The 15,695-nt window shown below is 51.9% G+C and overlaps 1 protein-coding gene and 1 long non-coding RNA gene across 3 annotated transcripts in view; one reads left to right on the top strand and one right to left on the bottom strand.

The window, feature by feature from the left end:
• Positions 1-233: 233 nt before the first annotated feature.
• Positions 234-7,393, bottom strand: Ppp1r1a (protein phosphatase 1 regulatory inhibitor subunit 1A). The gene is made up of 7 exons (XM_013111236.3): positions 7,191-7,393; positions 3,854-3,914; positions 2,884-2,921; positions 2,471-2,534; positions 1,750-1,905; positions 792-898; positions 234-342 (listed from the first exon to the last, which is right to left on the bottom strand). The coding sequence occupies exons 1-7, from the start codon at positions 7,272-7,274 to the stop codon at positions 337-339; spliced, it is 516 nt and encodes a 171-aa protein (XP_012966690.1). The 5' UTR covers positions 7,275-7,393; the 3' UTR covers positions 234-336.
• A 61-nt stretch (positions 7,394-7,454) lies between these two features.
• LOC121142846 overlaps positions 7,455-15,695 on the top strand; it is a 197,320-nt gene continuing 189,079 nt past the window's right edge. For both annotated transcript variants that reach the window (XR_005879955.1, XR_005879956.1), the window contains exon 1: positions 7,455-7,579. This is a non-coding gene — a long non-coding RNA (uncharacterized LOC121142846). The remainder of the gene's footprint in view (positions 7,580-15,695) is intronic.

Genomic DNA, 15,695 nt, shown 5'->3' with positions numbered 1-15,695 from the left:
CCAGGGTACAGACCTGCTATGTGGGCAGAGCTTTCCTCAGTAAGAAAGGAAAGCCTTGATTGATGTGACCTCCGAATGCCAGACTCCCATTTCTTTTTATGAAAGTAAAGGCTGGGCTTCTGTTAGTTTCCCTATTTCCCTCCCCAGTTGATGCTCAGAGTGGGGGCTGTGGGGTGCAGACAGGAACTGAGGGATGGAGGGATCCCCAGGCTGGAAAGAAGGAGAGCACCAAGGACCTAACACCAAATTTATCACTTTTAAAAACAAGGGATTAAGAAACATCCAGTGTCCATGAGTGTCCACACTGCAGTGGTGATTCCAGGATGCCAGCTCCTCTCAGACCTGTTGCGGGGGAGGGAAGGGAAGGTGACTGAGGGGCCATAGGCTCATCCTTCCCTCTGGTTCCGCCCAACTGTCCACCTTCTGAGGCAGCTCCTGCTGCGCATTTCAGTCTGAGCCCTCTCTCTTCTAGGCAGGGGTTGGGAAACCTCTCTGTTCTCAGCCCATAATACTTTGGTTCCAACTGCCCTTTATTAAAAAAAACCAAATCAAATCCTGGCTTACTTCCATCATCTGTTCCAGTAGGCATACACAACAAACTCTCCATCTGGTCCTTCCTGCAGTCACTTAATCCCCTCTCTTTGTCAGAGGAGATATGTGGCCACTTACCACAAAGGCTAACTTTTCAGTGACTAAACAAAGCTGCTCCTTTGTCTACACCTCTGGTTCTAAATACTAGGCCCTACCACCTGCCCTCCTGCGGGGCCCTAAGCCCAGCCCAGGGGGCTTACCAAGCTGGCTCCCTGGGAATCCTGTGCTGGCACGTGAGCCGAGGGGTCCTCCGTGCTGGGCTGCACGCTGCACTGCTCCTGAATCTTGGGGGTGGATTCTGCAGGCTCTAGGGAAGGAGAGTGGGTGGTGGAGGGAGATCCAGCCCTTATAAAGGGGCTGCAGCTGCTGAGAAGGGGCCCCAAGACCCACTGGGAACAGACCTACCTTTTCACCCAGGGTTTCTCATCACAGCTACCGTGATAGCTTCACAATCTCTTTTTTCCCCCAACCAGAGATTTAAAAGTAAAAATAAAACAAAAATCCCAAACCCTCTAAAAAGTTAAAAAAAATAGAGTATAAACTCAAGTGAGGCTAAGCCTGACATGAACTGCTTTGAGGCTATATTGGTATTTATCCCACTCAGTGTGACCATACTGGACTGTAGGAAAAAAACATGTGTTTGATTACAGGATGCTTTCCTGGGCGTGTTATGTAATGCACAGTGTGTGTACTGTATCACTTCCACATAATTGGAAATGGAATTCATTTGGGGCCGAGGCTATGGATTAACACCACAGGCACTACATTCCTTGTATTGCAGAATCTGTATGTGTCAGGTTTTGAGCCAGACTCATTGGAAGACTCCAAGGCAACCCCAATGAAATAGACACCAGCTCTGTTGGTAAACTGGCCAGTGGTGGAGGTAGGGACTGTAGTCCTGGTGCCTGTTACAGGGCCAAATACTGTTTCCTCATTTCCCAGCCACATCAAGATTCCTGGGGTCCAAGGTGGTAGCGTACAGTAAGACAAAGCGGTTCAAACACGTGGTGTGTGGAATACATCCATGCCCTCCACTGGGCTTTAGGCTATTATTTCATCTCTCCCAGGCTGTGACTCCTCCCCTCCCCCCAGTAGGTAAAGCTGTCTTCTTGTAAGGCTGGGGAATTGCATTCTGGGGCCCTCCCAGCTTGTACATACTTTGTGCTATCCCAGGGGTGGCTGGCCTTGACGTTGAGCCTGTGTCTGGGATCCCAGGTGGGCAGGACTCCTGGTTCCCTGTGCTCTCAGTGGCTCCCTCAGGTTCCTCTCCTTGCTTCTGTTGCCCTAGGTGGTGCTCAACCATCGTCTGGAGCTCTGGGGGCATAGAGGAAGGAGGAAACATTGGATATGACTGCCTAAAATTTCCCTTGTGTATGGGGGTCTCCCAAACTCAATAGCCCCATCAGTAGGTCTGTGCATATTGCTGGGTGCTTGAATTTCCAATGCACTGAGATCTAAACAGGGAGGAACATTGGCTGGAAAGTGAGGAGAGAGATGAAAGCAGGAGCATAAACGTCCTTCCAAAGGCAAGGAGGAGAGGTAAGGAGCCTTCAAGTGCACAAGACACTCCTAATGCACTAGGGTCTATGGCCTCCCCAGGGGCAGGAGAGAAGCCTCAATTGGGGCTCAAGGAATATTGTACCTTCATGTGCTGTGCTGATGAGGCCACATGTGCTATTTATCTGCCATAGTGAGGAGGTGGTACTCAGGCTTGGGCTATGAATCGGTTTCATCAAGGCCATAAGAGACTCCTTCATGTAGCATCAGCTCCACTCAAATAAAGGCAGACCCAGTGACCTCCCAAGGATTCCCTGCAAAGGGTTACTAGGTCTACTTCCCAGTGCCAGGCAGAAGGGAAATTGGAAAGTTGATGCCAAACCTTTCATGGTGGGTGTGGTCCTTGTCGTCTTCTTCCGTTGCCGTGGAGACATTGACAAAGTGGACTGTGAAGGACACAGAGCCTATATGGGTGCTGCCCCTTCCCACCCTCCTCCTCTGCCTTGGTATGCTTTTAGAGTAGAGATCAGGGCTGGTGGGTTTCAGGGGAAACAGAAGATTCCTGTTTCTTAGCTGTCTCCACCAGGCTGGGCGTGGAGACTGGGGAGGGGCATTGTAGAGGTACATGAGAGAAGGCATCACAGGCCTTACAGGTGGGGAGCTGGGTTCTGGGGAGGTTACTCAGGGCCTGTATGAAAGCTAAGTGGGTGCTCTCTCTCACTGTGCCACACCCTAGATCTGGAGGACCAGGGTTTGACTTTTGAGGGTTGGGCTAAGTGGAAGGGGCCAGCTCACCTTGAGAAGTGGGTTGGGGATCCGGTCTTCATCTACCTCTGGGGGAAATAGAAACAACAACAACAAAACAACAGCAACAACAACAACAAAACAACAGAAACACTGATAAGAACAGGAAACCCAGGGAGTCCCCAAAGTTCTTAAGGATCAGGGACTCTGCAGTCACCTGTGTCCTGAGCTGTCCCAGGAGTCTGCTCTCTCTGGATTCCCCTGCACTGTTGCTTGGCTTTGTCAAGACTTAGGCCCTGTGGCAGCCTGGTCTCAGGCCTTGAGGTCTGTGAAGGCAGATTTGGGGACCTTCTGCCTTTTCCCCTCCTCCCCAGCGTTCAGGTCTCTCTCCTCCCAGTCATTGTTTCATCCCCACGGCCAGAGCTCAGTCTGCACAGGAGTAGGATGCTCTAAGACAGAATAGCAAACTTGTTCTGATCAGGCCCACAGATATGCATCATTTATGGAAGGTGGGAGTCTGGAGGCTTGGGCATTCCAGATTTCAGGCTAGCCTGGTCACTTCTTTTCCATGCCTACCAAGCTCCTGTGACATTCTCCAAGACCTTGCTCTGCCTCCAGACCTTGGTGGGGACTCTGGTGACCAGAATCCCATCTGCTCCCTGAGCTGTTTCCAACCTTACCCCCTGGGGACCCGATGCCAGATGATGGGGGCAGACTCTCCCCCTCACAGCTGTCACTGCATTTGGGAGTGGGGACAGTGACATCTCAGTTGCTGGAGAAACCTAGAAGGCTGTTGTCACAGCAACCTGCACTCAGTTGACCACCCCAGTTCCGGGGGGGGGGGGCTTAGGAACCAGGTGGTCCCTTTACCTCCTAGCATGGCTCCATCTTTCTTAAAGCAAAATAAATCTTGCTGAGCCAGCATGGGGCGAAGTCTACTGCACAGGTCTGTTCTTCCTTTTTAGCACCCATCCCCTCTTACAGGGACCCCCTTCTTCCAGGCATTTGCCCTTTGGGTTACCTGGGGATGACTGGTCACTGGTCAGCACAAGGGTGGCAGGGGTGGGGCGGCGCCTCCGAATCTGGGTTAGGGGAGGAGGAAGAAGAGGTCAGAGTCACCAGGAACACCACTCAGGCCAACTCTGTACATCTCTCCGACACGGTCAGGTTATCTTGGAGTACTTGCCCATTCCCTTCTCCAGGGTGAGCTGTTCTTAGGAACTCAATCTACATGTCCCTTTCCCTGCACTGCCTTCCTACCCCCATTTTTGTCCTACTCAGCTTTGCTTTCAGAAGCTCTGTCCACTCTGTGCATCGATCTCTGTTGTCCTTTGGTCCACCCTGGATCAATGGTCAGAAATAACAGGAGAGGGCAGAGGACTTTCCCTCAGCTTCCAGTCCACCCCTTAAGCAGACGCTAACCGTCTGTGGGCTCATACCTGCCTGCAAAAGGCCTCCTCAGGCTCGCTCACCCATCACGAAGGAGGAAAGGCCTGAGTACACCTCTCCTCCGCCACCACAGCCCCTCAATACTCTAAGGTTCCCTTAGCCTTGCACACACTGGCTTTATGATTGGTCAGGGAACATGACATGAGGAGGGTCCTGGGACCCCAGGGGAAATTAGCATATACAGCTGACCGGTGACTAGGGATCCAACTGACCTCTAGCCACCCTCCTGCTGTTGTTTTTTCTTCTTGTTCTGCTGTCTACTAAGTTGGTTGTTGCCGAATTCCGTGGACTCTTGGGATGGGTGCTTTTTCCCTTTCTGGGGAAGGTTTGGTAGAGATTGGCACCGCAGGGGCAGAGAGAGCTTCCGCAGCTCTCAGGGCAGCTGTGGGTAGGTAAAGCTAACAGCTGCGGGGGAGCCGGAAGGAGTCCAGTGAGGACCCAAATGACAAGGTTTAGATCTGTCCACATCTATCACTTGGCATCATCACCACTGCCAGTGGTGAGGGGAGGTGACAAGGAGCCTAGAAAGCGGGACTAGTAGGAGGGACTATGTGAGCCAGAGAGGGGGCACTTCCCAAAGGGAAGACGACATGTATGGAATGGGCTAGAAGTGACTTCCTGCCTCAGGGGAATCAGTGGCATCTGATTTTAGTGACATTTCAAGGTCCCAGTAGAGGTGTGTGTGTGTGTGTGTGTGTGTGTGTGTGTGTGTGTGTGTGTGTGTGTGTGTGTGTGTGCTGTCTCTGGCTGTTCCTGGTATAAGATACTTCATGTATGTGGGAATGGTACCACCCCTTTGCTAGAACCTGACTCCTTCCTTGCCTTCTGACTGAGTAGGGTGAGGTGGGATGGTAGTGGGGGTTGGAGTGGTCACTGGAGAGGAATCCAAGTGACCGATGCTGGGTGGAATGGGGATTAGTTGTTTGACACGACATCTGTATTGGAGGCTAACCAAAAGGTCAGCAGACTCTGGGGGGGTTAGACACGTCCCTCAACAGACGTTTTTTGCTCTAGACAGGCACTTGAAGCACCCTGAATCCTTGGGAATTGTGATATTGTCATAAGAGAGGAAAGCCAGGCTCCCTGTGTCCTAGGTACCCAACAGAAAGGTCTCAGACGGGCGGGTGGTGGTGCACACCTTTAATCCCAGCACTCGAGGGGCAGAGGCAGGTGAATCTCTGTGAGTTCAAAGCCGCCTGGTCTACAGAGTTAGTTTCAGGACAGGTTCCAAAGCTACACAGAGAAACCCTGTCTCCAAAACCCAAAACAAAACAGAAAGGTCTCTTTTCTGTTTCTGCCCCTACCTTTCCTAGCTCTCAAGGGCATGTGAAGGTTGTGGTGGAGGTTAGCAGCCCCCCACCCCCAGCTCTGCTGTACACTTAGCTTCCCACTCTTTCTCCACCCCCGCCCCACGGAGGCTGGGGTAGGAGCTCCTGCTGCGCTTGGAGCTTTTGCCTACAGACTTGGTAGCACACCAGGAAGAACTGGGGGCAAACTTTCAGGCCCAGGAGACAGATTTCTGGAGATTAGAAGAGAGTGGGCCGAGTCCCAGCTCCTTGCCCACTTTGGCTTCCTAACACTGTCACGTGACCCCATATGCTCCTTTGCTCCCAAATCCCGGAATCAGCTAGCTCCCCTCACCCCAGCATCAAACAGAAGCAGGTGTCAGGTCCTGTCTGCCAGTGGGAGCAGCTCTTAGAACCTCTAGCTCCTCTATAGTTCCTACTCCTGGGCCTCCCTCCTTTCCTGGGTCAGAAGTCATCTTAGCCAATCTCCTGTCTCAGGACATAGAATTATTCCTTGAGCCCACAGAGACACTCCTCATGCTCCTCCTTTCAGGTATATGAGGTCTCAATACACCCTCTCCAGCCACGCCTTGCAGCTCCATAGGTGCTGGGAAGCTAGGATACCTGGCCCTCCCTTGTCCTGAGAAGCAGAAGTTTCAAAGAACACCCAGTGCTATCAATCAGACCGAGCAACGTGGGAACCTCTCCTCTCTTGCCCATCCCCAGAGGTCTCAGAGTCTCTCAGATGGGGAGCTTGACAGTGAGTGGCTGGAGGCAGGAACCCCAGCCTGGAGAGAGCTGGATGCTCTTGTGGACCAGTTGGTCTCCTCATGACCAGGGAATGGGAAGAGACAGGCTGCAGGTAGTAGCCCTTTCCATACGCTCACTGACGCTGAGACACGCTGCTCACTCACACACTGCCGCCTCTGCCAGGCTGCTCTGAGCTAAAAATAGGCCAGGCCAGGAGGCTGGGCCAGGGCCCTGCACTCCCACCCGGTGAGCCAAGCTCTCTTGGTGGCTTGCTCGTGGTTAAGCGCTCTAGGGCTGAGCCCCGCATTCCACCCCCACACCCTACTCCAAAGGGCAGGAGTTAAACCCAGGACCCACGTGCTCCGACTTGCAGAAGGGAACAAACATCAGCTTGCAGACCCCCGCCCTCGCGCCAAAGCTCCTCCATCGCTGTCCTCATCCCCTTGGGTGCCACACTCGGAGCCCAGGTGCAGAAGAGTCGGAGGGGCGGAGCTGTCTCTTCCCACTTGCCGACCCCCGCCCTGGGCTCCCACCGGGTGATACCCTTTAGGTCAATGCTGACACCCAGCCGGGAAACTCCGGGGGTTGACCGAGAGTGAGGGGACGCAAGGTCGCCAGCGGGGGAGGGGTCGTGTCCCCAAGGCAGGGCAGAAGTGAACGACGCTCTGGCTCTCGTAGATACCCCGCTCAGGGACCCGCACTGATGGGGAGACGTGGCTTTGCCGTTGGGGGAGGGGATGGAGACCCCCATAAACTGGGCGAGTATGTCTCCGAAGGGGTGCGGTTCCGGGCTGGGGGGCGAGGCAAGGATTCAGGTTCCCCGGCTTGGTCCCTAGTCCTTCGCCGAGTCCCGCTGCCCCGCCCTGCCCATACCTGCTCGGCCGCCTCGGGGTCCAGGTGCGGCTCCAGCAGTGGGACGGTGAACTGGATCTTCCGTGGGCTGTTATCCTGCTCCATGGCGCGGGGCCCGGCGGCGGCGGGACTCGGGCTGGGGCGGGCGCGCTCCCTCTCCGCTGCGCTCCGGCCCCGGCCCCAGCCCGGCTCTCGGCTGGCAGCTCCCAGCTCGGCGCGCCCCACTCGGCCCGGGGACTATGCTGCTGCGGATTGGCTCCGCACCGCCCCTCCCGGCCCCCTCCTCCCCCAGTCCAGAGCCTTAACCCCGTCGTGGCTGCACTGGCTGAGGCGCGGGTCGCCGCCCCTCAGGCTGGAAAGCCAGACTGGGGCGAGTCGCTGTCCCAGTCCCTCCGCGGGCGGGCGTCCAGGTATCCTAGAATTCTGGGGCGGGGGGGTAGATGTGAAAGGGAGCCCAAGAACTTCTCCAAGCCGGGGCAGGTTTCAGTGTCTGGGAAAGTAGAAGGGCTCAGCTTGAGAGGAAGATTGTATTTATGATGCAAAAGGAAGATTTCACAAAGAGAAAGGAAGGAAAGGGAGTTTAGGTGCGCAGCAGGAGAGATTAAGGTTAGACTAAGAGAAGACTTTCCCTTGAGGAAAATACCAGAGTGGAAGTGAAAACTTGGAGGGCGGGTACGGGCTTTGGACCCTGCCCAGTTCAGGGAACAATCCCACAGGGAGAGGAGGGGAAGGCCTAGGAGGGTCTCAAGAGCATGCTTGGAACGAGGATGGGCCAAGGGCTTGGGGAGAAAGATCCATTTAGGGTAAAGAGGGAGCCGTGGGGGTGAAAGCCAATCCCGCTTGTGAAATAGATTTCACTTTCTGCTTGCTACATTGTGGGGCTGTAAAGTGGGTGAAAGGCCTGCCAGGGGAGGGTGTGGGGGGATGGAGAGGGATGCCCCTCTGGTGGGGGAGGCTCGTTTACAGATGACTGGTGTCCTCTTTCACTGTTGGCAGAAAAGTGAAAATGCTTTGCTGTCACTGGAGGCATGGAAGTTAGACTACGAGAAGAACTTACTGGGTTGGTAAGGGACCAACATGCCACTCAGTACTGACCAGTGAGGGTGACAGGGTATTCATAGGAGCTGGAGTGCTCTGTACTGGGGAGGGTGTGTCACTGGACAGAGAAAGGTGGGTGCTGGGCATTGGGGAGGGGCCCCGATGGATTTAGGAGGCACTGGGGGACTGAGACAGAGAAGGAGAGGCGCGTGGCAGGGCCAGGGGATCAGTTTCTTTTTAGCCTTAAACTCGGCAGAGGGCAGGGTCCCTGCAGCTTTAGGCCTGGCTCCAGGAGAATGGGCCTTCATCACCTCCCCCCCCCCCTACTCTAGGGGGCAGCTTTAACCCTCAGTCTGGGATTCTCCGGTAGGTTTTCCAAGGCCCCTTCCCCTCTTTCCTCCAAAAATAGCCGCCCTCCCCCCTCCCCTAGGGATCTCTTTACACAGCAGGCAGGCTCAGCTTCCTCTAGGGCAAGGCCAGGTTACAGCCACTCAGCAGCCCTGAAGGTTCTGGCCCGTGGGCCCTGCATTTGCTGTTCATTGTGGTATCAGAACTCAGGGAACACTCTCTGCTTGCCCTGCCCCCTCTAACAGCCTTTTTCCCCCCCTGTGTTGGTATGGGGTAGGTGTTCAGCTGCCTGGGCTTCTCAGTGTCCCTGGATCCCAATGTCTGTGCACCCACATCGCAGGACAAGGGTCCAAAAAGAGATGGTGAAGACACCTAACCTGGGAGACAGAGTATGGGTTCCTTAGTCACTGTTTTCCTCTTTCTCTTTGCTTCCCCCAACCACACTTAGGGGCACTGTGCCCTCTAACGGGAGCCATTCTCTGTCCCCTTGTCCTGGACTGAAGGACCTGAAGGCACAATCCCCACCCCTGACTGGACCTCATCCCCCCATCTCCTTTGCCGTGTCGGAAACTCCATGCATTATAGCTGAGGATCCCTGGAGTAAGGAACCTGACACAGAGGCAGGCCACATCTAACGTAGCGCTGGGGGACTCCCGACTTGTTTTCATGCAGAATCTCAGAGTGAGCGTTGCTCTATCCGGGCTGGTCCAGTTCGCTTAGATTTCTTCCATATTCCTTTCTTTCCCTTAAATTTTAGCCCTAGAATTCCTCAGTGTTTCCATCTCGACCTCTAGATTCTGACTTCCCTTGGTCTGAAAGCTCTAGGTCAGGTGGGGGCCAGGAGAGGCTTAGTGGGAAGGAGAGGAGGGGTCCTGGCAGCAGCTGTGTAGCCATGGTGGCAGGGTGTAGAGGTGGAGGGGGAGGAGGTAGTCAGAGAAAGCCAGAGGGAAGACAGCTCCCTGGCCACTACAAGGATGAGGGGCTGGCAGGCCCGAAGGAGGCGGAGTGGGTCCCAGCACAGCTTCTGCAGGCCAAGTGGAGGGGTACCTGGGAAGGTGTGTGCATGTCTCTTTGACCTCCATTTGAGCCCTGAGCTGAATAGCTGTGAGCACCTGCTAGGTGTGTGGGAAGCAGTGTGGATTGCACACACAGGGCTGGGGAGCTGCACAGGGCCTGAGCCTGCCTGGATAGGGCTCCTAGCTGAGGAGGACCGAGTGTGCCTCTTTCTCTGCTCACGCGTGTCTACGTGAAGAGTGCCAAAGTGCCCCCCCCCAGCCCCCACTACATCCCAGGTTGCAGAGTCACAGCTACCCCAGGGCACATTTCTGGCTCATGAATATTTAAGGTTAGAGGGATGTGACATGGGTGATGCCATCACCTAATGGCCCACTCTCCCTGCTGACTCTGCTGCCTTCCAGATTAATGGGCTATACCTTGTTTTTGCCCCATTGGTGAAGATGCATGGTTTCTGTGACGAGCTGGAAGAGAGAGCTTCAGAAGGCCCATTTGCCTGTGAAAAAGCCAATCAGTGCAACTGTGCCAGGTCCTAGTGGTGGCCTTCCTTGCAGCTGGTACTCTTGGGAAGGGGGCTGGCACTTACTCTCATTTGACTCACTCCCCTCCAAAGTGCTTTACTGTTGTACTAACCACAGCTACCACTCGTTGAGGTGGAAGAGACTTAGGAGCAGCTATTCGAGCCTTCGGGCTAAAGACCAGAAGCACTTGACCTAGGGACTGGCATCATTCCAGCCCTGCTAGAGGAGGGGCCAGTGGCAGGGCTTACCCCAGATGACCTCTTGAAATACATAGGCACCCAGATGGTCTCCAGCAGAAGACCAACCCATAGAGAGCTATTAACCCCAACCTTCTTACAGGTTGAGTTGATTCTTTCGACAAATGTTTACACATGCCAGGCACTATGGTAAGTGCTGCAGGTACAGCGGAACTCAGGTCCAGTGTCTCTTTCTGGACCTCATTCAGCCTCAGGGCCAACTGGTGATAGGTGACCAATACTACCTACCAGTCTGGAGTGTCACCGAAGTAGAGGAACAAGATGCTGTAACTCCCAGGACACACACAACACACACACACACACACACACACACACACACACACACACACACACACACACACACACACCACACACACACCACACACAAGCACGCGTGCGCGCACATTCAGAGATAGATGAGATAGAGATAGATAGATAGAGAGAGAGAGAGGTCAGTATGACCTTGGGCTTCTCATACCCACCTGGACTCAAATCCTAGTTCCATCACTTAGTGTTTGTGACCTTAAACAAGTTGTTTAGCTTCTCAAACTCTCTATTTCCTCAGCCTTAAAACTGGCTTAACAAGAGGCAATCCTGTTATATATATAGAGAGAGAGGATTGGGCTCCCAAAATGGGTTACATCCATTACATGGTTGCAAATGTTTTCTCCTTTGGTGCTTGCCAAAGCAGGATAGAGGAAAGGGCTATTGATGCCTTCAGAACTCGGGGGCTGGGGGTGGGGGTGGGGGTGGGGTGGGGTGGGGTGGGGTATACCAGGAGTGCATTCCAGCCTATTTTTTGTCAGGTCCTGCTTTTCCCCATGTTTGTCTGATCAGCTGTTCTTAACGTCCAATTGTGTCCTCATCAGCATGGGTGATCATCCTACCCCCATCTAATTAACATCCCCCACTCCCCCACCCTCGTTAATGATTAAATCTAATGACTTTGACTTGGAGGTGGGTTGATGGAAAATTTCCTAGCCACAGGACAGGATGAGGTTAGGTTACCAGGAGCGGGGAGGCCTAGGCCCCCTGGGTTCTGGTGTGTTGTCATAGGTGGCTGGGGGAGCAGATGCCAGCTTTCCTCCTGGGGCTCTCAGCAGGGGAGGGTGGCTGCAGGAGGGGTCATTTGAAAGTTATAGCTTGTCAGAGAGCTCTGAGGCCTAGCCCTGCTCTGCATTCCTTGTCCCATCTATCACTGCTGTGCCTGGAGGGACCTGGTTCCATGGTTTCCTAGAGCACGTGTGACAGTGTACAACTAACAGGGGGGCTTACAGTGGTGGGAATTCATCATTTCCGGAGTCTGGAGGTTCTAGGTCAAGGTGTCAGACCTGTTGCTAGGGAATAGTGCCTTCTACCTTTTCTGGCTACTTCCAGATGTTCTTTGACTTGTGACAGCACAGCTTCAGTTTTTGCATCTATCTTCATGTGGCCTGCTTCCCTCTTGTGTGTCTCTCCATGTCCTCTCCCACACCAAAGCCAAGGCAGTTTCATCGGGACACTCTTAACCAGTGACGACATCAGCAATCTAATTCCCTTCTGAGGTTCTAGGGCGACATGCATTGTTAGCCTGTAGCAGCGGGTGAGGAGGTCTGACAGGACACAGGTTGGCCAGAATCCGGAAAGCCAACCTAGATACTGTTGTGCTCTGGATGGCCCAAGAGGCTAGTGACACTGGGTTTCTCTCTTGTCCCTAGAAGTGCTCATGACCCTGGTGTGGTTCGGCTAGGTCTACAGGTCTTGAAGAGGACGCTTCTAGGAGTAAAGAGTAGAAGGACGGAAGCAGGGAGTCCCTCAGCAACCAGCATCCCTTTGCCCCTTGAGACAGCCCTATTGCAGTGGGCCTAAGACAGACAAATGAGGAGATGTGCTCCCAGAGTCTCAGAATCATTCCCACCTTGCCAGACAAACTCTGAGAGCCAAGGTATCTCATAGCTGTTCCCCCATGCTGGAGTTTCTCAATCCGTTCTCTCTTTCTAAGATGCTGTTAGTGCCCAGAACATGCCCTTCCCAGGGGCCACATGTTCAGTCCTGGGAAAATGGGTACTAGTGTCCCATGAGGTCTAGGGTAAGGGGCAAGAAAAAGAATGGGGCAGGGAATGATGTTCTTTCTTCCTCACAAATGCCCCTCTTCTCTTACTGAGCCTTTGATAGTCTTGATCTGGCCCAGGAGCCCAGGAATGAGTTCTTTAAATTCCCTTTTACACTCTGTGTGATGATTTGACGTCTTTGACGTCTCACCTACAGTGTTTTGTTGCCTGTGATGACTGATCTTGATTGTCACCTTGGCTGGATTGTGAACATCTCAAGGGTGTGTCTGTGAGGGGTCCCTGAACTAATCAATGGTTTAATCCATCAACGGGTTCAAAATGTGAATAGAGGGCCCGGAGAGATGGCTTAGGGGTTAAAGACACCTATCGCTCTTCCAGAGGACCTGGGTTTGATTCCCAGCACCCACATAGCAGCTCACTACCATCTGTAACTGGAGTTCCAAGGGACCTGATGCCCTCTCCTGGACTCTGTGGATATTAGGCATGAATGCGGTGCACAGACATATATGCAGGCAAATACCCATACACACAAAATAAAAATAAATAAATTTAAAATATACGAATAGACTATTGGAAAGTGATGAAGCTTGGGAGGTGGGGCCTGACCAGGATAGGTCCCTGTGGCATACCCTGGAGACTACATCTTGCTCTGGTCCCTTCTGTTACAGTTTCCCCTGTTTCCTGTCCACATGTTCCTGCTAATACGCTGTTCTGCCTCACTTCAGTCCCAGAATCAATGAGACCTTTAAAAAAATCCCTCAAATAATTTCTAACAGGCATTTTGTTATACTAAACAAAGTCTGCCTCATACAGTGATGGGTTGAAATTTTAATTTTAATTCTCTTTAAAAAAGCACCTGAGGTTGCTCCTGTTATGTCTGGCTATTAGGCTCTAAGTCCATCACCTGTCAGACAAGGAGTAAAGAAAAACAGCCCAGAGATGGAATGGCCAGCAGAGGGCAGCAGACCTTGTTTCAAATCCAGTTTTCTTCCTAGGAATCATTGGAAATATACATCCTTTAATATTTTTTTCCCCCGAGATAGGGTTTCACTGTGTTGTGTAGCCCTGGATGTCTTGAATCTCATCTGTAGACTAGGCTGGCCTTGAATTCATAGAGATCTGCCTGCCTCTGTGTCCCAAGTGCTGGGAATAAAGACATGTACTGCCACTGTCCGACTTGGAATTATGTTTTTTAAAAATAATTTTTAAATTTTTTGTGATTATAATTACATAATTTCCCCTTCCATTTCCTTCCCTTAGTGCCTCCCATGTATCTTCTTGTTGTCATTCAAATTCATGGCCTCTTTTTCTTTAAGTGTTGTTACATATATACATACACACACATATATATTACATATATACATATAATGTTAAGAACAATCTTCTCAGTCTATATAATGTTATGTACTGGCTGATTTTGTGTGTCAGCTTGACACAAGTTAGAGTCATCAAAGGAAGGAGCCTAACTTGAGGAAATGCCTCCTTGAGATCCAGCTGTAAGGCATTTTCTCATTTAGTGATCAATGGGGGAGGGCCCAGCCCATGGTGGGGATGTCATCCCTGGGCTGCTGGTCCTGGATTCTATGTGAAGGTGGGTTGAGCAAGCCAGGGGCAGCAAGTAAGTAAGCAATTCTCCTTCATGGCCTCTACATCAGCTCCTGCCTCTGGGACCCTGCCCTGTTTGAGTTCCTGTCCTGACTTCCTTCAGTGATGAACAGCAATGCTGAAGTGTAAGTCAACTAAACCCTTTCCTCCCCAACTTCCCTTTTGGTCATGGTGTTTTGTTAAAGCAATAGAAACCCTAAGACACGTTTCCTATATGTGTATGTTTTTAGAGTTGACCATTGGCCTTGGATAACCAATTGGTGTACTCTTCTCTGGAAAAGACTATTTCTTCTAAGACACGTTTCCTATATGTATATGTTTTTAGAGTTGACCATTGGTCTTGGATAACTAATTGGTGTACTCTTCTCTGGAAAAGACTATTTCTTCTACTCAGCATTCTTTAGTAGCTTATAGTTCTTTGTCTAGGGTTGAGGCTGTGGGGGGCTTTCCCCTTCCATGTTATTTAGCATGTTTATTGGTGTCATCCTTGCTCAGGTCATGTTTACGTAGCCATGTTGGTGATACTTCATGGGTGTAGCTTCCCTGACATTTTGACGTGACAATCTGACAGCAAACTTCTGTTCCTCAGGCTCTTTCTGTCCCCACTCCTTTCCAAAATGTTCCCTTAGGTGTAGAAGATGTGTTGTAGATGTGAAGGGACCAGACCGTTACTCAGCCGCCTGCTTTAGCAGCCATGACAGGCTGCAGAAAAGACCCAGCAAGATGTAGGCCTCTGACTCAGCAACATGTGCTGAACCTCCAAACAGCTTCTGCCCTTGCCTGACCTTCCAGTCACTAGGAAACCAGATAACCTCCATGTGGCAAGGAACCAATCAGAAATTAGCTGGCAAGCTCTGGCTGTGCTTTACCATAACAATGTGTACGGAGCATAGTAACTGCCCTGGGAGGGCCTATAGGCCAAGCAACCAGTTGACCAATCAACACAGGACAGGTCGCTCAAGCCCAGAAGTGAACCAATTCTGAGACTGTTGCAGACTCCAGACACTCCCCTTGCTCTACCCCAATAAATTCCCTGCCCCACGGTCCCTCCAGGTCCTTCTTGTTCCACCCGCCATGTCGAACAGATAGACCACCGGAGTTAATACAGTTAACTCTAAATTTGTTAAAGACTCTTTGCTTTTGCATCGGTTTGGGTCTCTTGGTGATTTTGGGGTTCAGAATTTGGACACAGCATTGTATCAGTCAGGACTGGACTCCACAACTATGCATTTTGATCAGCTGTGATTTTTACAATGGTCTCTGTTGCAGAGAGATGTTTCATTGATGAGTGTTGAGAACTTCACTTATTCAATGGTATAAAGATATATAATTGAATGTAGTTATGGATTGTGTTGGTTTAGTAAAATGGTGGTTATAAGTTCTCCTCTAAGATCCTTGACTTCCCTAGCCTCGAGTAGTTGGCTAGATTTTCAGTGCCAGGGATGATTTTCTTCTTGTTGAGTGGGGGAATTACATTGTTTTATCCAGTCTCAGGAGGCCAGGTGCCCCCAAGTGTGGGGGCTCAACCCTTTTGAAATCTCAGCAGGTTCCCTGATATTGCTTCCTGGATTTCGGAAGTCTATATTTCTTCCACTTGAAGTGTCTGAAGCGAATCAGGCCACATCAGACACTGACAGCTACTTACTAAGCTCCGCAGTGTGAGGGAGCAGAGGTGGAAGCCCCCCCACAGCCATGGTGAAGCTAGCCTGGAGA

This window comes from Mesocricetus auratus, unplaced genomic scaffold (assembly GCF_017639785.1).
Source record: "Mesocricetus auratus isolate SY011 unplaced genomic scaffold, BCM_Maur_2.0 Super-Scaffold_100010, whole genome shotgun sequence".
Lineage (NCBI taxonomy): Eukaryota > Metazoa > Chordata > Mammalia > Rodentia > Cricetidae > Mesocricetus > Mesocricetus auratus.
The sequence above is the reverse complement of the archived record's forward strand: the minus strand, read 5'-3'. Positions and strand labels throughout refer to the sequence as shown.